The sequence below is a fragment of the Rattus norvegicus genome, chromosome 3 (genome assembly GCF_021556685.1).
Source record: "Rattus norvegicus strain SHRSP/BbbUtx chromosome 3, alternate assembly SHRSP_T2T, whole genome shotgun sequence".
In the NCBI taxonomy this organism is placed as follows: Eukaryota; Metazoa; Chordata; class Mammalia; order Rodentia; family Muridae; genus Rattus; species Rattus norvegicus.
This window is the reverse complement of record NC_141536.1, coordinates 71642745-71668886: the sequence shown is the minus strand read 5'-3', so window position 1 is coordinate 71668886 and position 26142 is coordinate 71642745. Positions and strand designations below refer to the sequence as shown.

Sequence of the window (26142 nt, the reverse complement as noted above, 5' to 3'; positions counted from 1 at the left end):
ACAATATCAAACTTCTAATGTTTGTTCTTTTGGGGCTAATAAATGATTTAAATGCATTTGGGAAGAGAAACAACTTTCCTTACAGGGATTGTTTTTAATAAACTTACCAAATTAATTGCAAACTCGGGCACTGATGCATCAATTTAGGTGTGACAAGGGAGAATAGGTATCCCCACTGGAGGGAAGTATTTTTCATAAATGGTACTGAGTGTTTAGAAAACAAGTCAGGTTCTAATAAAATATGATATATCCCCTTACTTTTATGTATTCAAAACAATAATAGTTCAGTCAGGAAAATACAACTTTAGCAAAACTGAAAAGGTAAACTGCTAACATGTTTATATTTTTCTCAGTACCATAAATTTATGGATTATAACTCATTAATTTGGATTGAACATCTGAAATCATGAATTTAAGTATATTGATCTTAAAGTTTTTTTTTGTTATTCTTGTATTTTCCTTATGATATAATTTAAATGAAATAATAATAAATGTGGTAAGCCTCTGGAACATTTAATTCTTAACATTTTTATCTATAATTACGAAAGAATATAATGAAAGAATGTTGCTTTGATTATAATGAAAACATATTTTGCTATGTTGGCAGTAAGGAAACATTATTGGTAAAAATAAGAGCATTCCTCGAAGTATTTTTCCTGTATTAAACTCCTGGTAGAGGAGAAAACAGACAGCAACTGTGTCTTCCATGTTACAAGTATTATCTTTGGTAAACAGTAGCTGATTTGATTGGGAAAATTTATGCCTGAATATCAGTTATAAGACTCCCAATCAAAATTATGGAAAAAATTTTACACAATATATGTCTATATGTGTTTATCCTGGTAAAAGTTGCTCAATTTTTATGGGGATAATTAAGATACAAGGAAAAGTAATAAAGAGTGAAAAGCCAAATGCCTTTTTTTGGATTCAGTATTATCTGTTTTAATCTAATCTATGAGTTAGCAATATCTTATGATCTGGATTTTCAAATTCTGGATTTTATGTTTTCAAATTCTCAGAGGATCTTTCCACTTGATTTATATGAAGCAGCCAATTCTAATGAAAAGTTGTACCATCATTTTAATTTGAAATCACACATCAGATGACAGAATAAGTCAGAGCTTTCTCTGTTCCTATAATACAATGATACTCAACTTAGAGAGCAGAAAAAAATACAAACACATGCATAGGAGCTCTAGAGATGCTCAATGTACTATCTAGTAGGCTTTATCTACCAGGCACGCAATGGCCTATATAGACCAGAACAGAGTGGCAGTGAACACAGCTGAGCAATCTTTTGGGTCTTAGGCCATAGCTCTCGTATGATAAATATTTAACTTAAATATTTCAATGGAATTACAGCAGGTATTTATACTTTTTATTCTCTAACATCCCCATTTTACCCTACCCTTTAAAATAATTGTTATGAATATTGTGATTTATGGATTTTGGACATTAATAAAAACATAAAGATGAGATTTTTGTTTAATGACTTTTAATTGTTTATTAAACTAGATACTGAGGTTATAATCAGATATTTATTACTATACAAGTAAAAGAAAAAATCCTGTAAATTTATAACTGTCTGAATGTTTTATGCATTTAACGATTACATACAGAAAAGTAAAGGGAAACTCCTACCTTGACACTGGCAGAGGAATCAAAACTTTAAGTCCTGTTTACCTCAACCTCCATACAAGTTTGAAATTCAAAATGTAATTAAAATTATTAATAATAAAGCTTTCAAGACATCAAAGCTATTTTTGAAATTCAAAGAGAGTTAGGAGCTAACTTAAACAAATTGTGAGGCTATGGCAACAGATGGAGCCCGGGAGGTTGGAGAAGTGGCCTCATAAAGGAACAGCAAGATCAAATACATGTGGATTATCCTTCTCCTATGGCAAGTGAATAAAGATACAGTTTTATGGATTTCATCAATACAATTAGGAAATATATCTAACATGGTCAACTTATTTGGAAGACTTTATATATAAAACTTTCAGGTTTTATTCATGCTTCTCGTTCCAGAGTCAGCATCCAGAATAAAAAAAAAAACTTCAAGATTCACAAAAAACCTTTAGAACAACAACGACAAAAACAACAAGAACAATAACAAAACAATAACAACAACCCTTGGACTAAAACAAAATCCCAATGTGGTTTGATAAGAGGAAAATGCATTCCAAATACATGAACCTACAAAGAGCAAACAAATTTAAAATCACAGAGACAAATATTACTATACCTATAGAATTTGTTCTCTTAGGATTTTCTGATATTCCCAAATTGCACTGGCTTCTCTTTGGAATCTTCCTATTCATCTACACGATTATCCTGCTGGGGAATGGCATCATCATTCTAATCACAAGGGTTGATCCCAGTCTGCAAACCCCCATGTATTTTTACATCAGCAATTTTTCTTTCCTAGAAATTTGTTATGTTTCTGTCACTCTTCCTAGAATGCTTATGGATCTTTTCACACTGAAAGGAAATATTTCTTTTTTGGCCTGTGCTACACAAATGTGCCTATTCCTTATCCTGGGGGCCACTGAATGCTTCCTGCTGGCTGTGATGGCCTATGATCGTTATGTGGCCATTTGTAACCCTCTGCACTATCCTGTAGTCATGAGTACCAAGCTGTGTACCCAGCTAGTGATTGCTTCCTGGGTCATTGGTATTCCCATTCAAGTGGGTCAAACTTATCAGATTTTGTCTCTGCCCTTCTGTGATTCTAACCAAATTAATCACTTCTTCTGTGACATACCTCCACTACTCAAATTGGCATGTGGGAACATCTTTGTGAATGAGATTGTGGTCTTTATTTTTGCAATATTGATTGTCACTGTTCCATTCATGTTGATCCTTGCATCCTACAGCAGGATCATCTCAACCATCCTGAAGTTGCCATCAAACACAGGAAGGACAAAAGCCTTTTCTACCTGTTCTTCCCACCTTATAGTTGTAATTTTATTCTTCGGATCAGGTAGTGTCACCTATTTAAAACCTAAGTCCAGTAAGTATGAGGGAACAGACAAACTACTCTCTCTGTTTTATACCGTTTTCACTCCAATGTTCAATCCCTTGATATATAGCTTCAGGAACAAAGATGTCACGGGGGCATTGAGAAAATTATTTACCAAATTTTTAGCATTGTGAGACAATTAAAGTCAGATAAATTGTATGTTTTGTACATTTAATTTGAACATAATTACATCTTGTTATTGAGTAAATGAATTGATATGTTTTATTCTTAATGAACTCTTTGCTTCAAGCATATCTGCAAACCCATTAACAACGTTTTGCTTTTAAACAAACATTGTTTAAGCATCAGTGTTTCCTCCTTGCATTATACTGGTGAAAAAATGTTTATAAGTAAATACAAATGATTATATTTTGCCTCTGCCAAAGTGTTCTTATAAAACATTTGTCCCTACGTTCTTAAAATTATATTTTTTTTCTGATTCTTTTGCCAGGTGTTGGGATACTTGTTGTACAATTACTGTGTTACTTCCTCCAGCCTTGATATGTCCTAGTACTATTGTAACTTGTTATGCACTGTAAAGTTGATATCCTTGGGAAGTCTGCACTATTCTGAAGGAAAGCAAGGGTAGGAGTGGGTCTGGGGAGAAGTTTGTTGACATAGAGGGACTGGGGGGAGTGGGGAGGGGAAACTGACATTTGAATATAATTCATGCAAGAAGAGTAAAGAAAAAACATGATTGTTTTCTTTCCGATACAGTTAGCTACAGTCATTGCAATGTTAGGAAAAATGAATATTATTTCAGCATTAGGTCTTAATTTTTCAAAAGAAGGGAAACTTCACCTTAAGGTTACTCCAAATATTGGCAAATTATACAGAAAGCATCCACCATTTGCATAAAAATTGGGATAAAAATATGTTGTATTTAGGTTTGTAACATACATTATGAAGTGATTTAAAGTGATTATTTCGCATTGCATATTGATTCTGTGATGTATATATTATTGCTAGTCTTTGAATTTCTAATATAAGACTATAAAATTTATGTTTTTAAAGATACTCAGCAGAGGTACATTCCTAGTTTTTTACTTATTTGAAAATTTATAGCAACAAATAAAAACTCTAATTTGAAATAAATATACTACTATACTTATCTGATATGATATCTGATACGATAAATTATTTGAATCTAGAAGAGTAAATTTCAGTTTTATTTTCAGTATTTGAAATTTGAGAAGAAGAATCATGAGGAGATTTTTGGTGAAATGGACATTTTGTATCTAGACTATGCAGATGGTTAGTACTGGGATATACACACGTTTGAAATTTTAGAGGAAAGTTACACAAGCTAGCACCAGTGACAACTTATAAATAATCTATTGAATATACACTTATATTTCAAATACTTTAAATATTACTATGCACTGGAAGCTAATCATCCACTATATGAGCTATTTGGTAGGATTTCATCTTCAAATATCACATTTTTAAAAAAATTCTTATGTGCATCTAATGACAAAATGCATTTAATTATTGTTAAAAACTCTTAATAGTTCAACATTATTCAGAAGTCCAATATAAATATGCCTTCTGGGAATCAAGGTAAAGCCTTAAACATGCGACTTTTAAGAAGGCTTTTTTAGAGAGACAAAAATATATACTTCTACTTATTTCAAATAGGGAGACAACAGACCAAAATATAGACATGGTCAAGGTCCAAATTGGTGAAACAGTAAGATATATTTGCCACTTTGAGGATTATGGGTCAGGGTTATTTATAGGACCAGAAATTGCTCAAATACAACTGAATCTCAGCATCCAAACCAGAAATGGTGAGTGACAGCTCACAAAGACTGGGAAACTTTAGAAAAGTGTATAGCATTCAGGCAGCTAAATAGATCTTTGCAAGGTTTCAGTTCTTCTAAGCCTCTTCTAGGCAGCTTGGCCAGTTTCTGCATTTTCCAGGCTCTGGTCTCCTGAATTTTTGCAAGTTTTCTTATGTGAGAGTAATTATCAGAAGCTTGACTATTTATTCTTAGGAGTAAGAAGCTGAGTGAATTTGGCCAATTTCAGGGACTTATTTTTAGCTATTTTGAGTTGTTTATCTTTCTGCTTAAAGAGTTTCTATGCAGGATGTAAGGTTTTAACCTTGAAGCATGTTGTTACAGAAAACTCTGGGTTGTGAGCAATTGATCAGTTATTATATATTGATAGTATACAATAAGAAAGAGATAACACATTATTCCAAAGAAATGTTGGAAATTGACAAAGAAGAACAAAACCAACATTCTTCAAAAACTCAAAGAGGCAGAAAATACATTAAGGATCTCCATGTATCAGTGGGGTTACTGTAGCAAAATATTAGTTTTCAGTCCTTAAAAAGCCTGGTGTTCTTGTACTTTGTAATATATAACTTACCTGCTCCTTCTGCCTCCTGATCTTCAAAGAGAATGTTCTTATCAAAGATCCAAAGGCTTGGTGTCTCTGTCAAGTCAGTGTTCTCCACAGAGCTTAGGTTTCATCTCATGTGGTCATGCATCATCCCTTCAGGATTTGGCTTTAGAGACCTTCATCTTTTCATACACGCTTGGCTTACCAAGACTTTCTTTGAATTCTTAATCAAAATGTTTTGAACCTGTAATGGTTACATTCTAGATACCTGCAAAATTAGCATAAGCAGAAGATACTAAGTTCTGTCTTATTTCAAGGTACATGTGTGACTGTTGAACCATGTGTCTAACAATCTCTAACTGTGAGACAGAATTTAGGGATATATTTCTCTAAATTGTAGTGTAACAGGCCAGTGGGCAACAGTCTATCCTTGGCCTATTCCTCACCTGAAGCTTGGAAATCTCCACCGTTATGACTCAGTATTAGTAGCCAAGTGCTACTTACCACCACAATGTACTTTTCCATTAGCTTTCATTGAACATAGTTCAAAAACCGTATAAAAGTCCACCCTTCAAATCAGCTTGTTTTCCTTCCTGTTTCCATCCAGAGGCAGCTACAGTTCTGTGTTTCTTTCCAATAAATTTCTCATATCAGGTTTGTTGTTTGGTATGACTTTATTATTCTTGGTTTCACCACTATCAAGACACCCTTGTACCAGAAAGACATTTCACAAATGACCCTATGATTTGTATTTATAATGTGGAATGCTCAGTCCTAAAGAGAAATATGCACGTATTTAGAACTCCCATTCCCAACTCATGGATACTTGTAGAAAGAGTGACAGAGATAGGTGGTCTAGATTATTACAAGGAAACAGTTCCCAGGAAAAGCAAGACAGTTGTGCACATGAGCTCACGGTGTTTGATACAGAATATACAATATTGGTACCAGCTAGATCAAATCTCATAATGGAGATGGAAGTTTGTCATGAGATGTTACACATATCCATGGAAATATTAGCAATACTCATCTTCTTGTGGAGGAATAGGAATGAGAGTTTTCTGTAAAAATATATTCCTAATATGTCTAGCATAATACAGTAGAGTAACACACATCTAAGAATATTTGGGAAGACCAGAATAGTCTTAGTAAACTTAATTAAAAACAAGAAGATTTGGAAGGGTGAGTATAATCAAAAAACAGAGGATATAATTTTCAAAATTTTGTGAAATTGAAATCAGAAAAATAAAAATTTTGAAAGGGGCAGTAAGGGGAGACTGACTTGCATGATTCAGATTCCTTTTCTGGTTCTTTCTAATACCATCAGGAAGAAATAATAAACAGGGTATGGATGAAGGTATAATTTTACTGTACACTATTAGTTAAAAGATAGGAAATGACATTGGGACCCAAAGAAAAAATGGAAATAAAGGAAACACTTCTACCAAAGAGATTGAACAAAGTTTGGAAGAACTGGACATTTTCTCGTGAATAAAATTTTTATTTATATTTTGGCATGTGACACCTAAAGCATTAATGAAGAAATGTCATGCAGAATTATGGATAATGAATGGTTTTCCATATGTATCATGAGTTGTGGGAGACGAAATGAGAACAGATATAGTGTATTAATTTATTTTCTTACTAACAAAGAGCTGACTCGCTCTGTGGTATATCTTCTTGTTCATACCTCTACATGCAATCCTGTCACATTCCTTCATTCCCTGAGTCACAGGTCTGCCTCCCAGGAGTCCTGCTTCCATCCAGTACAATTGTGTGTGGGATGGGGGTTCCAATTACCATTCACCAATTCCCCCATTTTCTGGGCCATCATCAAGCCACAGAAACTGTGATATCTGCTCTGTACTCCTTTGCTCTATCTTCCTATCAACACCTCTAACTTCAAACCAAGATCTACGCTTACTCCTGTGGACATATTCCTACTGCCTTCTTGGAGGTATGTCTCCACACTAGACAATCATTTTTACCTACTTCCCTGAAGGCCTGCTGCTACCCATGTCAAAGAGAGACTTATTGTCATTAGGGACTATGAACTCTACCTGTCTGAATCCAGCAAGGACTACTAGGCCAACCAAGTCCCAAAACAACGAGGTGGCTAAAGTCCAGCACAAGAACACAATCAAAAAAAAAAAAGAACGAAAGAAAGACAGAAAACAATGGAGCAAGACAATGGCTCTAAGTCTCATTTTATGAAGTTAATAAGAGGAAAAAATCCATTACAAAAACTTTAAAAACGCAATCAACGAAACATGTGAAGGAAATGAATAAAACAGGTTAAGACGGGTAAATAAAAATATAAGCAATAAAGAAAACACAAATGGAGGCAACCTTGTAAATGGAAAGAGAACAGGGACTACAAACACAAGGATCACCACAGAATACAAGAAATTGAAGAGAGAATCTCAGGCTTAGAAGTTGCAATAGAAGTAATTGATTCAGTGGCCTAAGAAAATTACAAATCTAAAAAAGTTTCTCATACAAAACATCAATGAATCTTGGGATATTATGAAAAAACTAAAAATAATAGGAATAGAAGATGATTTTTCAGATCACAGGCTCAGAAAATGTCTTCAAAAAAATCACAGAAAATTTTCCAAACCAAAGAAGTCATTTTGTTGTAAACATACAAGAAGCTTACAGACCACTACATATTGGACCAGAAAAGAAAATCTTCCTGCCACATAACAATCAAAACACTACTATAGAGAACAAAGACATAATATTAAAGTGTTACAATGGAAAATGACCAAGTAACATATAAAGGCAGACCTATCAGAATTACACATGACTTCTCACTAGAGACTCTAGAAGCAAGAAGGACCTAGACAGATATCTTGCAGACTCTTAAGTGACCAAGATGTCAGTCCAGAATAATGTACCCAGAAAAACTTTCAATCACCAAAGATGCATGAAACTATTCCCTGACAAAATCACGTTTAAAAAATATCATTCCAGTAATAGAAAACAGATGTTACTTACCAAGAAAAAAAAATCTAAAGATACCTGCAAAATTAGCATAAGCAGAAGATACCAAGTTCTGTCTTATTTGGAGGTACACGTGTGACTGTTGAATCATGTATGTAACAATCTCTGTGTGACAGAATTAGGGATGTATATCTCTAAATTGTAGAATAACAGGCCAGTGGGCAAGAGCCTATCCTTGGCCTCTTCCTCACCAGAAACTTGCAAATCCCTACCCTTATGACTCAGTATTAGTAGCCAAGTGATAATTACCATCACAATGTACTTTTCCACTAGCTTTCAGTGCACATGCTTCAAACACCCTATAAAAGTCCACCTTTCCACTCAGCTTTTTACACTCCCTGTTCCCATCCACAGGTAGGTGCAGTTCTGTGTTGTGCTTTTCCCCAGAGTTATCTTTATTTTGATGCTAATTCAACTGAAAGATGGCTGTCTAGTCACTACTCAGGACTCAGATGACTTCACCAGAACCTACGCCCCATTTAATTTTTAAAATATATGTAGGTCCAATACAGGATAGAATGAGGTGAATCATTGGCTGAGAAGGAAGAATGGGTGGGAGAAAAGTGTGAGGGAAGAGGAGGAGGGAGCAGGAGAGAGGAGAGAAGCTGCGGTGGAGAGAACATTGAACATGGAGGCTGAAGTTAAGATTAAACTCTGTACCTTTATAGGTTGTTATGGATGTTCTTAGTGGATGGATGTATACAGGGCTTTGTATGTTTAGGTGGGCAATTATATCTTATCAATTGGATCAGTGGTTATTGTGTTGTGTGCTCTTTCTTGAAGCAGATTTAAGTGTAAGAGAATGTGCGGCAGCTAGTCTGGGCCACCAGGAAATTTGGATGTGTGCTTCTGGCATGGAAACCTGCCTTGGAAACTAGATAGGTAGAGAGATTGCTGCCAGGCTCAGAGAGAGGCCTTCAGCAGTGTGTTGTGGGGTTGAGCAAAGTGGGTGAGAGGCTTTGTTGACTTAGACTTAAGATATCTAGCAGATATCTTGGGGCACTGCTGTGCTGAAACTAGAGCAGGTAAAAGGCTGATTTATTTTTATAATTGTGCAACAGCAGTTCTGTGTTTCTTTCCAATAAAATTCTTATATTAAATTTGCTGTGTGGTATGACTTTATTATTCTTTGTTTCCCTACTTTCAAGATACCTTGTACCAGAAAAAAATTCACAAATGACCCTATGACTTGTATTTCTAATCGTAGATTAATGAGTTTCTCAACCATGATTTCAGGTGTTTGTATTTACAGCAGATAATAATTAGCACAGAGACATATGATGTGTCTGCATGCAGGGGGTAAGATTGTGGAAGGCCCAGCTCTAGGGAGAAATATGCACATATTTAGAACTCCTATTCCCAACTCATGGAACTTGTAGAAAGAGTGATAGAAGTAGAAGTTGTAGATGATTACAAGGAAAGAGTTTCAAAGACAAAGACCATTGTGCATATGAGCTCACACTGTTCGATACAGAATATACAATATTGGTACCAGCTAGATGAAATCTCATCATGGAGGTGGGAGTTTCTCATGAGATGCTACCCATATCCATGGAAATATAAGCATGGTTTCTTTGGATCCTAATATGGTTTCCTATATTTTAACTAATAGTGTACAATAAAATTATACATTCATACATCCCATGATTATTCCCTCTTGGGGAGGAATGGGAATGAGAGTTTTCTGTAAAAATATATTCCTAATATGCCTAGCATAATACAGTGGAAGACTACATATCTAAGAATATTTGGGCCACCCAGAATAGCCTTGGTAAACTTAATTAGAACAAGATTTGGAAGGGTGAGTATGCTCAAAAAATGGAAGATATAATTGTCAAAATTTTGTGAAATTAAAATCAGAAAAAATTTAAAAGCAGCAGTGAGGGGAGACTAATTTGCATGATTCAGAATTCTTTTCACTTTCTGGTTCTTTCTAATCCCACCAGGAAGAGGGAATAATCATGGGATGTATGAACGTATAATTTTATGGTACACTATTAGTTAAAATATAGGAAACTGTATTAGGATCCAAAGAAATCATGCAAAAAAGGAAACACTTCTACCAAAGAGATAGCACAAAAGTTTGGGAGAACTGGACATATTATCCTGATTAACATTTTAATTTTTTTTTTTTTAGTTCTTTTTTTTTGGAGCTGGGGACCGAACCCAGGGCCTTGTGCTTCCTAGGTAAGCGCTCTACCACTGAGCTAAATCCCCAGCCCCTAACATTTTAATTTTTATTTTCGCATGTAATTCCTGAAGTATGAATAAAGAACTTGCTTGAAACATTATTTATAAATAATGGTTTACGACATATATCATTATGGAAGACCAAATGAGAACAGCAATAATGTATCAATTTATTTTCTTACTAACAAAGAGCTGATTCCCTCTATGCTATACCTTCTTGTCCATACCTCTACATGCAATTCTGGATTTGCACTCATTCCCTGAGTCACAGCTCTGCCTACCTCCCAGGAGTCTTGCTGCCATTCAGTAAAATTGTGGGTGGGGATGGTGTTAGCAATTACCATTCACAAATTCTCCCACTTACTAGGCCATCATCAATCCCAGCGGCTGTGACATCTGCTCTGTGCCCCCTTTGCTATATTTTTCTATCAGCACCACTAACTTCGAACCCAGATCTGCACTTATTCCCTTGGACATATCCCTGCTGCCTTCCTGGATGCATGTTTCCACACTGGTCAATCATTTCTATCTACTTCCCTGAAGGCCTGCTCCTACCCAGGACAAAGAGAGACCTATAATCATTAGGGAAGATCAACTCTGCCTGCAGCCCCAGGGCCCTAAATCCACCAAGGATTACCTGGCCAGCCAAGCCAAGAGAGAGAGAGAGAGAGAGAGAGAGAGAGAGAGAGAGAGAGAGAGAAAGAGAGAGGGAGAGAGAGAGAGAAAGAGAGAGAGAGAGAGGGGGGGGGAGAGGGAGAGGGAGAGGGAGAGGGAGAGGGAGAGAGAGAGAGAGAGAGAGAGAGAGAGAGAGAGAGAGAGAGAGAGAATATGCCTTGGCAACATGAAACCATCAGAATCCAGCTATCGTATTATAGCAAGTCCCGGATATCCTAATACATATGAAGAGCAAGGCAGTGACTCCAAATATCATTTTATGAAGATGATAGAGTCTTTTAAAGAGGAAAATTCCATTAGAGAAATTTTAAAAATACAATCAAACATGTGAAGGAAATAAATAAAACTTGAAAATAAAAATATAAGCAATTAAAAAAAAAAAAAACAAATGGCGGCAACCCTGTAGATGAAAAGAGAATAGGAACTACAAACACTAGGATCACCAACAAGAAATGGAAGAAAGAATCTCAGGCATGGAAGTTGCAATAGAAGAAATTGATACACTTGTAGAAGAATATGTGAAATCTAAAAAGTTTCTGATACAAAACATCCAGGAATTTGGGCATATTATGAAAAACCTAAAAGTAATAGGAATAGAAGATGATTTTTCAGATCAAAGACTCAGAAAATATCTTTAAAAAATCATAAAAGAAAAATTTCCTAACCAAAGAAATCAGATTGTTGTAAACATACAGGAAGTTTACAAACCACCACATATTGGACCAGAATTGAAAATGCTTCTCCCACATAAGAATCAAAACATTAAATATACAAAACAAAGACAAAATATAAAAATGTTACAATGGAAAATGACCAAGTAAAACATAAAGACAGACCTATCAGTGTTATACCAGAATTTTCACTAGAGACTCTAGAAGCCAGAAGGGCCTAGACAGATATCTTAAGGTATCTTAAAGCAGACTCTTAAGTAACCAAGATAACCAGTTAAGATAAATGTATCCAGAAAAACTTTTGATCACATGGTGGATAGTGTTCCATGACAAAAGCACATTTAAGCAATATCGTTCCAGAAATTCCAAGAACAAATCTAAGATCAGGTAAACTACATCAAAAGTAATAGAACCCTCAAAGAAATAGAAGCAGGCAATAAAAGTCATCTAAGAACAACAATAACACATCAACAAAAGTCCAGGACTGGATGGCTTTAGCACAGAATTATACCAGACTTTCAAAGAAGGGCTAAGACCAATACTTTTCAAAATATTCCACAAAGTAGAAAAAGAAGGAAGATTTCCAAACTCATTTGAGGAAGACACAGTCATACTGATACCAAAACCACCAAAAGACTCAAAAAGGAAAGTGAATTTCATACCAACCTCCCTTATGAGTATTGATGCTAAAATGCCCTCCAAAACAATCCAAGAATACATCAGTAAGCTTGCCATCGGGTCACTGGCTGGTTATTTCAGAAAATGATGTCATCTTGGATCAGTGTCATGCTCCACTATTGGCATAGCTGATACTTGGCAGTAACTGTAGCCTGGTCATCCTTGGTGAATGGTAGCCAATGTTGTCAAGTACATGTAAAACCTCCATCTCTGTCATTATGTCCATTTTGTTCATGGGTTTATTGGGCAAAGATAGGAATGATTGGTGGAAGTTGATGACTGTCCAAAAATGGTTCATTCTATCTACTTGATTATTAAACTTCCTTCAGCTGAAGCCAACTTTTGATGAAAATTTACATGGGGCACAAGTATCTTCATATTCTTTGCCCATTTGGAGAGGTATATTCACCTACTATTCCAGATACCGTTCTGAAAAATTTCTAATCATGCTATTTCCAAGTCCCTGAAAATCTATCCTATCAACTGTCTACAGCCTGTAAATCACTGTGCAAGCCCACATCTGTCCATTTCTCCTTCCAAACATGCTATATGACTATGTATATTATACAAAGTTCTTCCATTTTTGAAGGACTTTACTGATAATGTCTTTAAGGGTTGTCCCTGAATGGGACTACAATGGTTCAACTAGATACTTCTGGGTGATGCCTGAATAATGTGCAGAACTATCAGTTCTACCAGGCCCTAGTCTTTTTTTTTCTCAATCAACCAGTCACAGAGAACACACATAGAGGCTAAAGATGTTTGGCAGCCTTTATTATTGCAACAGAACCAGAAATCACAGTCCTTTGGAAAACTTCATTATGTAACTTGCTCATGTCTTCAGGACCTCTTTTGGGCTAGATTATGTATATACCACCTCCATTTGACAATAAATTGGTGTTGTGTATGCCCTACTTCCTGCCATAATTGGTCAGAGAAGACCCAGTTCATGATGGGCAGCTCAGATCACATGGTAACTGTAGCTCACTGTCAAATACTCATTTTCCACTAAGACCTGAGAACAGGCAAACAGCTGTCTCTCAATGGAAGATAAGCTGTCTATAGATGGTGATAGAAACTTTTTCAAAAGTCCAAAAGTTCTCTTCTGTGATTTTCATATCAGGAGCTACCAAATTTCCCAAAACTATCCTCAAATGCCACTGCCACCTTATGTATCATTCTAGGTCATATGATTCAAGTGGTAGAGTAGCTTCAACCTAATAAAGATCCTTAAACAAAGCGGGCATTTTTTCCAAGACATTTATTGTACAGCCCAGAGGAACACACTCAAGTGATGAACTTAATATTTCCAAACTCTCTTCATAGCAATATAAACCCTAAGACAAGCCCACAGTCCAAATGTCAGGAACCAATGTGAGAATTCTACCAACATCTAAGTATAGCTACCCAATTATACATTCTAGAACTGGAGAGACAAACACAGAAATGAGTTTGGGGAACCTACTGGTCTTATTATGAATCTGACTTCAGCTAAAACTTTATTAATCACTTGCTTTCCATTAGTGCTTTCTTTAACCGAGGGACCACAATTTCTCAGCATCACCTGGAATTATGAATTCAGAGCCAGTATTTAAAAGAATTTGAAAAATATGACTATTTTCTTTACCACAGTGTGTCGATAGCCATGTAAAAGATATAAGTCACTTTTGAGAAAGCTAATAGTAAAACTCTAAGGTATTTCATCAAGCATCTTCCTCAAGAGAACTGGTAATTTCTTTATTCAATTCAAATAATTCTGGGTCTACAAAATGTTAAAAGTCTTGAAATTGGTTCACAGCCTACAGTTCTCTTTTTTTACATTGCAGTGAAGCCTTTCTTTCAAGTTTTTCAAAATCTGCTCCCTTTTGATGAAATTAAAATGTAGTAGTTATTTTTAAAGATAACCTCCATTATGGTGAGGTATGTCCCTTTTATGCCTACTTTCTACAAGACTTTTATCATGAAAAGAACACTGGATACTGTCAAAGGGGTTCTGAACATAAATTGAATGATTATGGACCTTTTTCTTTTATTTTCTTTATATGTAAGGTTATGTTTATAGATTTACACATGTTGAATAGTCCTTGATTCTCTGAGATTTAGCCTATTTGATCCCAATGAATGATCTTTTTGATGTGTTCTTGTATTTGGTTTACATGTATTTTATTGAGAATTTTTGCATTTACCTCCACACAAGAAATTGATCTATAATTTTTTCTATTGGAAATTGTGGGGTGATGTGATCATGCAGGTTTACACAGGTAAAAGATAGAACAAGGCCTGTCATTGGACGAGAAGGAAGGATGAGCGGGAGGAATGTTTGAGGGAAGAGCAGGAGACTGGAATGGGAAGGAGGGGAGACTGGAGGAGACTGCAAGAGAAGCTGCAGAAAGAACATGGAGGCTGATGTTAAGATTCCACTCTGTGTATTTACAGGGTGTTATGAATATTCTTAGGGGAAGGATATGTACAGGAATTTGTATGTTTAGGAGGGCAATTATATCTTATCATTTGAATCAAATGTTATTGTTTTGTGTGTTCTTTCATGTAGAGAATTAAGTTTAAGAGATTGTGTGGCAACTAGAGACACTGGGCCACCATGGAGTTGGGATGTGTTTTTCTGGCACGATATCTACCCGATATCTTGGGACACTGTGGTGTCAGATTTAGTGGGGACAAATGACAGCCAACTTTTATAATTTTAAAGCAACAGTTGGCAAGTCAAATTGGTGGGTGGGAATCCAACAGTAATCCTCAGAGTTGAGAGAAAGTTTTGTTTTCTAAGTAAGAGGAGGCCAGTGCCATGTTGAGTCATGTGATGTCTCAAGCCCAGGAACTTTAAAGAAAGAAACAGAAACAGCCTGGGCTGGCAAGCTGTAGGTCTCCTGCTGTATAATAAGTAGTTACAGCTCAGAGACTTAGAGATAAAAGTTACTTTTTTTTTCTCTTTTTTTTCTCTTTTCTTTTTTTCGGAGCTGGGGACTGAACCCAGGGCCTTGTGCTCGCTAGGCAAGCGTTCTACCGCTGAGCTAAATCCCCAACCCCTAAAAGTTACTTTTTAAAGAAAGTCTGTCAGATTACTCATATTCCTTCTAACATGGACTCTACAGGAATATTGGGTTGAAATCTTAGATAAGTTACTTCTTAATGATAGGTATTATTAGAAGCTGATTAAGTTTGTTTTTAAGAAGAGAGTACAGAGATCACCTGAATCACATGGGGATTTTCACCCATGGTGCAGAACTTAGATAGGGAGAATTAGTCCCCGGCTCCAAATAGAGAATTGCGATATTTAAAAGTTACTAAGGTTAAATAAAAATCAATGGCTGTGAGTAGCGAGTTTAGCAGATTGATATATATTCTGGGTATTAAGGTTAAATAAAAATCTGTAGCTCCAGGTAGAGAGCTTAACAGATTGATATATGTTGGGCTAATGTCCTGGTTTGATAAGTTGCTTATTGATATTGGAATTGATAGAAGGTGTTTGTTTTATGAATTACCCTGTTTAAAGGCCATATGACTCAATGAAGCTAGCTAGTGAGGGCTTGTGGTTATTTTTGATATTTCCTAAAACAAGAAGCTCAGATTCTCTTAACGTGGGCTCCACAGGAATTTTGGGTTAATTTCCTGATATGACAGAGTATGAAAGCCTATCAGGCTCATATACTATTGTTTATCCTCCTTTCTTTTTTAAAATTGTTTAATTTTCATAATGGGTATGATTTTGAGTTTTATGGTTATTTTATTACTCTGGGAGAGAGGACAAGATACAAGCTTTTCTTGTTACAGACTAAGGAGAACAGTATTCTCGAGAAAAGGTTTTGTTTTTGTGTTTTTAAAAAGTGTGATTAGGCCCTGGAAACCTCACAGAGTCATAATGATCAGATTTGAGAGAGAGAGACCACCTAAAAATCTAGATTCAAGAGAATCAAACAAAAAGATATCTTGATCTAAACTTTTGTCTTGAGAGTTATATTTTGCAGAATGTGCCTACATGGATTCCTGGTCTCAAGGACTTTCAGCTGGGTCCAATCAGGACACATCTGGCAACAGCATTTGCTTCATTCTTCCTACTCCCTACCTACAAGGATATCTCAACACCCATATATAGCTTGAAGAAGTTATAGAAGAGCCATTTTCCCAATTCTCTGACTTTTGGGGAGCTAAAAGTAGTTATTTTAAGGTTGTTTTTATGAGGAAATTAGAAATGGTTGTAATTTAACAGGGAGGAATTAGTTAGATGGAGTTGTACAGTCATAATCTCATTTGGTAACTAAGCTAAAATCATATCTTTGCTTTGGTATCGAATTTATTTGTAAAGAGTTTGAAAGTATAAGGCTTAGAGTCAGTCTTTCTATTGATGTCGTCTAATGTTTCTATATGAGATCTAAAGTTATTTTCTTTCATTGAGACATACCTGCACCTAACAGTTCCCTTTTGGTAGATTTAACAAAGAAATTGCGCATCTCTACCTACAGGCAACTTTGTGGCTAGGCAGTCACTGGGCAAAACTGCCTGTTTCATTTGCAGACTAGTATTGTCCAAAAGGGGGGCACCTTATTCAGAATAGTTAACTGATAATTTTGTCAAGCTTGAATTATCAGCTCTTCAAGATTTCTGCATTTCAAGAGTCTGCCAGTTGATTTTGGGTCAGAAGACTGAAGACTTGTGCTCACATGTTGCCTACAGGGGACTATACTAGTGGAGATTTGTCTCTAAAACCTCTCAGTTCTGGAAGCCATGTTAGGCTTTCTATGTTTATATATAATTGGTTTTTCTCAGATTTCTGATGGGGTTGAAGACTGATTATAGTCTCATTGCCTATCAGGCTGTTTAACTCTGAAAATACATATTTTATTAGATAGTTAACAGATAGTATACAAACTAGTCAGGGTACAACATAGATTTTAAGCCTTTCTTCAGCTGGGTTGGATAATTAAATGTTCTGTTTAACTGATGAAATGTTGGACTGGGTGTTAGGTACATTTATGCATCTAATTACAAAATGATAATAGTTGTGCCTAGCTTATATTTTGAGAAAAAATGTTTGTTTTAATTTTAATTAGATAAAAACGGTGAAATATGTGATGATGTCATCATGCAGGTGTAGTCTGGTACAAGATAGAGCAAGACCTATCATTGGACAAGAAGGAAGGATGGTCAGGAGAAAAGTTTGAGGGAAGAGGAGGAACGTATAATGGAAAGGAGGGGCGACTGGAGGACACTTCAAGAGAAGCTGTGGAGAGAACATGGAGGCTGACATTAAGGTTCCACTCTGTGTATTTACAGGTTGCTATGAATATTCTTAAGGGATGGATGTATACAGGGGTTTGTATGTTTGGCAGATTCTATTTTATCAATTGGATCAGAGGTTATTGTTTTGTGTGTTCTTTCTTGTGGAAAATTGAGTTTCAGAGAGTGTGTGGTGGCATAAAAACTAGGCGGCCATGAAATTTGGATGTGTGCTATTGGCAAGATATAAACCAAATATCTTGGGACATTGAGGTGCCAGATCTAGTGGTGCAAAAAGAAAACCTTTTAATATAATTTTACAACAACAGTTAATTGTATGGTTTAGGTATTAGAATGATTATGGTTTTGGAAAAAGAGTTAGTCAATATTCCCTTATGTTTCTATTTTCTGAAACCATATGTGGAATACTGGAATTGATTCCTCTTTAAAGGTCTTATAGAATTCTGTGTTGAATCTATCTGCTCCTGGAGATATATATATATATATATATATATATATATATATATATATATATATATATATATATATATTTTTTTTTTTTTTTTTCTGAGCTGGGGACGAACCCAGGGCCTTGCGCTTGCTAGGCAAGTGCTCTACCACTAAGCCAAATCCCCAACCCCGGAGATATATTTATATCCATGTATACATACATATACAAACAAATATCTGTTTGGGAGATATTTAATTACTTTTATTTCATTAGGGGTTATGATTATAGTTAAATTGCTGATGTGTTTAATAATATCCTTATGTGTATATCAATAAATTTATTACTTAATTTTAGATATTCAGTTTGGTTGTATCTATATATTTTTAAGTATGTATTTAAAAATTTCTGGATTTTCTCTACATCTGCTGTGATGCCCCCATTTAGTCTCTAATTTCCTTAACGTGGAACATTTTTCTCAATCTTTAAGCTAGTTTATCTAACAGAGTATCTGATTTCCTCAAAAAATAAACACTTTGTTTTATTGTTTCTTTGTATTAACTGCACATGCTTAAATCTTGGGTTCACTTTCTTCTATGGTTCATAAATATTTAGAATTGCAGTATCTTCATCATACAGTTGCATTTGTTGAGTATTTGGGTTTTTTTCCCAACATTTCCTCTGATTTATTTTGGTTTGATTCTGATGGATATTAAATTAGATCCACCAGCTTAATTTTTGGCTACAAATATCTTTTTCTCCCTTTCAGCTAGTAAGGGTATGTAACTTAATGTCTTTTTATTCAATGCATCAAAAAGGTGGATGATGTTTTCTAATACAATATCCCAGTGTTCATCTTATGATTAGAAAATTAATGCCATCAATATTGAGAATTATCAATGAGCACTAATTTTTTATTTGTTATTTTGTTGTTATAGTATGTGTTTTACCTCTTTGATTTGTTTCTGTTTTTTTTTTGTTTTTTTTTGTTTGTTTTGTTTTTCATCTATGTCTGCCTTACCAAACACAGACAAAAGTCTAACACTTTCCATTTCTCTCTACTGACTGTTTGGACTGTTCTGTGAGTACAACAGTTTCATTTAGCTTGACTACAATGGGGGAAATATGTCTGGAAATATTAGCATGCAGTAGTAAGTTAAGATTGCAGTAAGACAAGATAGAATTTTATCTCCCAGCTATACTTACAGAATCATAGTAGTCAGTACCTTCCTTCTGATGCTAGTGCTAGGCCTAGCATGGCTACTGATCATTACATGAATGAGAATGTCAATTATAATGTTAAATGATTTTATACAGTTACATTTCAAATGTTATCCCCTTACCCTATTTCCTGTTCATAACCAAACTATCCCTTTCCGTCCTCCTCCTTCCCCACTTCTTCTATGAAGATGTTCCCTCCCAACCACCCACCATTTCCTGCCTCTCTGCCTCGATATTTCCCTACACTGGGAGGTCCAGCTTTGGCAGGACCAATGGCTTTCTCCTTCCAGTGGTGCCCAAAAAGGCGAAACTCTGGTTCAAATGCAGAAGGATCCATGGGTCTCTTCATTTGTAGTTTTCCCTAGGAGATCTGGTTGGTGGTTATTGTTGTTCTTATGGGGTTGCAAAAGTCCTTAGCTCCTTCAATCCTTTCTCTAACTCCTCTGATGGGGAACCCATTCTGAGTTCAATGATTGGCTGCCAGGATTCGAATTAGTATTTGTCATGATCTGGCAGAGACTCTCAGGAAACAGGTATATCAGACTCCTGACAGTTCGCACTTCTTGGCACCAGCAATATTGACTGGGTTTGTTGTCTCTATGTATATGGGCTGGATCCCAAGGTGGGGCAGGCTCTGACTGGCCATTCCTTCAATCTCAGCTGCAAATGTTGTCTCCATTTATCCCACTATGAATATTTTTGTTCACCCTTTCAAGAAGAACTGAAGCATTTGAAGTTGGTCATCCTTCTTGAACTTACTGTGATCTATGGATTGTACCTTTGGTAATCCCAGATTTTGGGATAATGTGCATACCATGTATGAGTTTTTGGGATTGTGTCACCTCACTCAAGATGATATCTTCTAGTTCCATCCATTTGCATATGAATTTCATGAAGTCATTTTTTTTAATAGCTGAGTAGTAGTCCATTGTGTAAATGTACCACATTTTCTGTATCCATTCCTCTGTTGAAGAACATCTGGGTTCTTTCCAGCTTCTGGCTGTTATAACTAAGGCTGCTGTGAACATAGTGGACCATGTGTTCTTATTATATGTTGTATCATCCTTTGGGTGTATAACCCAGGAGTGGTAAAGCTGGGTTCTCAAGTAGTACTATGTCCAGTTTTCTGAGGAATGCACAGACTGATTTCCAGAGTGGTTGTACCAGCTTGCAATCCCATCAGCAATTGAGGAGTATTTCCCTTTGTCCAGATCCTCAACAGCATATGCTATCACCTGAGTTTTTTTTTTTTTTATCTCATCCCTGCTGACTGGTGTGTGGTGTGACTTGAATTTCCCTGATAAATAAGGATGTGGAACATTTGTTTAGATGCTTCTCAGCCATTTGATATTTCTCAGATGAGAAATCTTTTTTTAGCTCTGTACTCCATTTATAGTGCTACTTTATTCTCTAGAGTCAAATTTCTTCAGTTCTTTGTATATGTTGGATATTAGCCCTCTATTGGATGCAGGATTTGAAAACATATTTCCTGAGGGACCCAGTCAAACAGCTCCCTGCACACAAATCCCATGGGAGGAAGAGCTAGACTTACAGAGGGTCATACACACCTGTAAAACCAGAGGAGACTACTCTCTGCCCAAATTTCTGACTGTAGAGGAAAACACCAGCACCATCTGGGGCCCCTATGCACAGGGACCCAAAAGAAGGGGCAGGCCCTTCTGGTTGCGGCCCACACAGAGACCTGAATCCCAGCCCTGAGGAGCGACTTCAGGACCAAGAAAAGAGGTAAGACCAACTTTTCTGCTCTAAGTGACCTGCCTGGTAGACTCAGGACACACACCCACAGGAACAGCTGAAAGCCAGTAGACAGGAATGAATACACACCTGAAAGCAAAATACTCTGTTCCCATAACTGGTTGAAAGAAAGCAGGAAAACAGGTCTACAGCACTCCTGACACACAGGCTTATACTATGGCCAAGCCACTGCCAGAAATAGCAGAACAAGGTAATACCAGAGACAATCTGATGGTGAGAAGCAAGCACAGGAACCCAAGCAACAGAAATCAAGGCGACATGGCATCATCAGAGACCAATTCTCCCACCAAACAAACACTGAATATCCAAATACAACAGGAAAACAAGATCTAGATTTAAAATCACATTTGATCATGATGATGGAGGACTTCAAGAAAGATATAAAGAACTCCCTTAGAGAAATGCAGGAAAACACAAGTAAACAAGTAGAAGCCCTTAGAGAGGAAACACAAAAATCCCTCAAAGACTTACAAGAAAACACAATCTTATAGGTAAAGGAATTGAAAACAGAAATAAAAACAATAAGGAAAGCTCAAAGGGAGACAACCCTGGATAAAGAAAACCAAAGAAAGAGACAAAGAGCATCACCAAGAGAATACAAGAGATAGAACAAAGAATCTCAGGAGCAGAAGATTCCATAGAAATCATCGAAATAACTGTCAAAGATAATGTAAAACAGAAAAAGCTACTGGCCCAAAATATATGGGAAATCCAGGACACAATGAGAAGACCAAACTTAAGGATAATAGGTATAGAAGAGAGTGAAGACTCCCAGCTCAAAGGACCAGTATATATGTTCAACAAAATCATAGAAGAAAACTTCCACAACCTAAAGAAAGAGATGCCTATAAACATAAAAGAAGCCTACAGAACTCCAAATAGATTGGACCAGAAAAGAAAATCCTCCTGTCACATAATAGTCAAAACACAAATGCACAAATAAAGAAAGAATATTAGAAGCAGTAAGGGAAAAAGGTCAAGTAACATATAAAGGCAGACCTATCAGAATCACACTAGACTTCTTACCAGAGACTATGAAAGACAGAAGATCCTGGATAGATGTAATACAGACACTAAGAGAACACAAATGCCAACCCGGGTTACTGTATACAGCAAAACTCTCCATTAAGATAGATGGAGAAACCAAGGTATTCCATGACAAATCCAAATTTACACAATATCTTTCTATGAATCCAGCACTACAAAGGATAGTAAATGGTAAAAGCCAACATAAGGAGGCAAGCTACACCCTAGAAAAAGCAAGAAACTAATCGTTTTGGCAACAAAACAAAGATAAGAATAGCACACAAACATAATCTCACATCCAAACACAAATATAACAGGAAGCAAAAATCACTATTCCTTAATATCTCTCGACATCAATGGACTCAATTACCAAATAAAAAGACACAGATTAACAAACTGGATATGAAATGAGGACCCAGCATTTTGCTGCCTACAGGAAACACACCTCAGAAACAAAGACAGACACTACCTCAGAGTAAAAGGCTGGAAAACAACTTTCTAAACAAACAGTCTGAAGAAGCAAGCTGGAGTAGCCATTCGAATATCAAATAAAATCGATTTTAAACCAAAAGTCATCAAAGAAGATAAGGAAGGACACTTCATATTCATCAAAGGAAAAATCCACTAAGATAAACTCTCAATCCTAAATATCTATGCTCCAAAGGTCACCTACATACATAAAAGAAACCTTACTAAAGCTCAAAACACACATTGCACCTCACACAATAATAGTAGGAGATTTCAACACCCTACTCTCATCAGTGCCAGATCATGGAAACAGAAAATAAACAGAGACATAGACAGACTACCAGAAGTCATGAACCAAATGGATTTAACTTATATTTATAGAACATCCTATCCTAAAACAAAAGGATATACCTTCTTTTCACCACCTTAAGATACTATCTACAAAACTGACCATGTAATCAGTCACAAAACAGGTCTCAACAGATACAGAAAATAGAAATAATATCATGCATACTATCAGACCACTACGGGCTAAAGCTGATCTTCAATAGCAACATGGAAAGAATATCCACATGTACATGAAAGTTAAACAAATGCTCTACTCAATGATAACCTGGTCAAGGAAGAAATAAAGAAATTAAAGACTTCTTAGAATGTACTGAAAATGAAGGTACAACATACCCAAACTTATGGGACACAATGAAAGCTGTGCTAAGAGGAAAACACATAGCTCTGAGTGCCTGCAGAAGGAAACAGGAGAGAGCATATATCAGAAGCTTGACAGCACACCTAAAAGCTCTAGAAGAAAAAGAAGCAAATACAACCAGGAGGAGTAGATGGCAGGAAATAGTCAAACTCAGAGCTGAAATCAACCAAGTTGAAACAGAGGACTGTACAAAGAATCAACAGAACCAAAAGCTGGAAATTTTCCCCAATTCTCATGTGTTCGACATGCTTCCCCACTTTTTCTTCTATTAGTTTGAATGTATCTGGTTTGATGTGGATGTCCTTCATCCACTTGGACTTAAGCTTTGTACAGGGTGATAAGAATGGATTGATCTGCATTTTTTTTACATGCTGACCACCAGTTGAACAAGCACCATTTGCTGAAAATGCTATCTTTTTTCCATTGAATGGTTTTGGCCCCTCTGTCAAAAATCAAGTGCCCATAGGTGTGTGGGTTCATTTCTTGGTCTTTAATTCTATTTCACTTGTCTACCTGCCTGTCTCTGTACCATACAGTTGTTTTATTTTTTATCACTATTACTCTGTAGTACTGCTTGAGTTCAGGGATAGTGATTCCACAGAAGTCCTTTTATTTTTGAGGCTAGTTTTAGCTATCCTGCGTTTTTTGTTATTTCAGATGAATTTGAAAATTGTTCTGTCTAACTCTCTGAAGAATTGGATTGGTATTTTGATGAGTATTGAATTGATTGTTTAGATTGCTTTTGGTAAAACGGCCATTTTTACTATATTAATGCTGCCAATCCATGAGCATGGGAGATCTTTCCATTTTCTGAGATCTTCTTCAATTTCTTTCTTCAGAGGCTTGAAGTTCTTTTCATACAGATCTTTTGCTTCGTTAAAGTCACAGCAATTTATTTTATATTATTTGGGAGTATTATGAAATGTGTTTTTTCCCTAATTTCTTTCTCAGCTTGTTTCTCCTTTGTGTAGAGGAAGGCTACTGATTTATTTGAGTTAATTTTAAACCGAGCCACTTCGCAAAAAGTGTTTATAAGGTTTAGTATTTCTGTGATGGAACTTTTGGGATCACTTAAACATATTATCATATCATCTGCAAATAGTGATATTTTGACTTCTTCTTTCCCAATCTGTATCCCCTTGCTCTCCTTTTGTTGTCTGATTGCTCTGACTAGAAATTCAAGAACTATATTGAATAAGTAGGGAGAGAATTGGCAGCCTTGTCTATTCCCTGATTTTAATGGGATTGCTTCAAGTTTCTCTCCATTTAGTTTAATGTTAGCTACTGGTTTGCTGTATATGGCTTTTACTATGTTTAGGTATGGGCATTGAATTCCTATTCTTTCCAGGACTTTTATCATGAAGGGGTGTTGAATTTTGTCAAGTGCTTTCTCAGGATCTAATGAAATGATCAGGTGGTTTTGTTCTTTCAGTTTGTGTATATAATGGATCACTCTGATGCTTTTCCATATATTAAACCATCCCTTTGTCAAATGCTTTCTAATGAAATGGTCAAGTGGGTTTTTATCTTTCAGTTTGTTTATATAATGGATTACGTTGATGGTTTTCCATATATTAAACCATCCCTGCATAGCTGGGATGAAGCCTACTTGATCATGATGGATGATTGTTTTGATGTTCTCTTGGAATATTTTTTGCAAGAATTTTATTGAGTATTTTTGCATCGATATTCATAAGGGAATTTAGTCTGAAGTTCTCTTTCTTTGTTGGGTCTTTGTGTGTTTTAGGTATAATAGCAATTTTTGATTCATATAAGGAATTCGGTAGTGATCCATCTGTTTCAATGTTGTGGAATAGTTTGGATAGTATTGCTATGAGGTCTTCTATAGACGCAGTCATTATAAGTCTCCCAACCAAAAAGAGCCCAGGTCCAGATTGATTCAGTGGAGAATTCTTATATCTTATTATTATGTTTAACGTTGGCAGACAGAAATATTTCTTCTATTACTGTCCATTGAGCTGGACTTGTGGACAAACTGCTTAAATTTGATTTTATTATGAAATATCTTTATTTATTGTGCTAGAAAGTATTGCTGACAATAGTATTCTGTGCTGGCATCTGATATCTCATGGAATTTGTGGAAATATATGATTTTATTATTATTATTATTATTATTATTATTATTATTATTATTATTATTTGCTTTTAGACCGTTTTTTCAGGTTACATTTTCTTGGCTGTAACTGATTTTGTGCTGGGGCTGGATGATTGTGTTTCTAGGGATTTTGTAAAGGACTTTTAATAAAGCACCATGGCTCCTCTATCATTTTCAAAGACCTTCTAGGACTGGGTGATCCCAATGTTGTGAAAACATGCCACACCTTTCATTTCTTTGACTGGAATACAGACATGTCCTTAGTATATAACTTTAAGATAAAATTTACTTGTAGAATGAAGCAGCCATGATTCAAAGTGATTTCTAATTGAAAGATTTGACAAAAAATATCACAGGTTGATTGTGTCCAACATTCAAGAGTTAAACATTTTAAGAGGAGTATCGGGAAAATATGTTCAATCAATTCTGTTTAGTCAGCTGAGTTCAGCCCAGTAGAGTTGAGGGTCAATTGCAAGTCAGTACAGTGACTGCAGTACAGTAGAGTTGAATTTGTTCATGTGTATGAGGTAAAGTCAGTAGAGGAAGTTGAAGCCAGAG

The 26142-nt window shown here is 35.9% G+C and overlaps 1 protein-coding gene across 1 annotated transcript; it reads left to right on the top strand.

Moving 5' to 3' along the window:
* Nucleotides 1-2190: 2190 nt before the first annotated feature.
* Nucleotides 2191-3156, top strand: Or10ag52b (olfactory receptor family 10 subfamily AG member 52B). Its single transcript, NM_001001053.1, is given in 1 exon segment — nucleotides 2191-3156. A coding segment is annotated over 1 exon segment (966 nt).
* Nucleotides 3157-26142: the final 22986 nt, after the last annotated feature.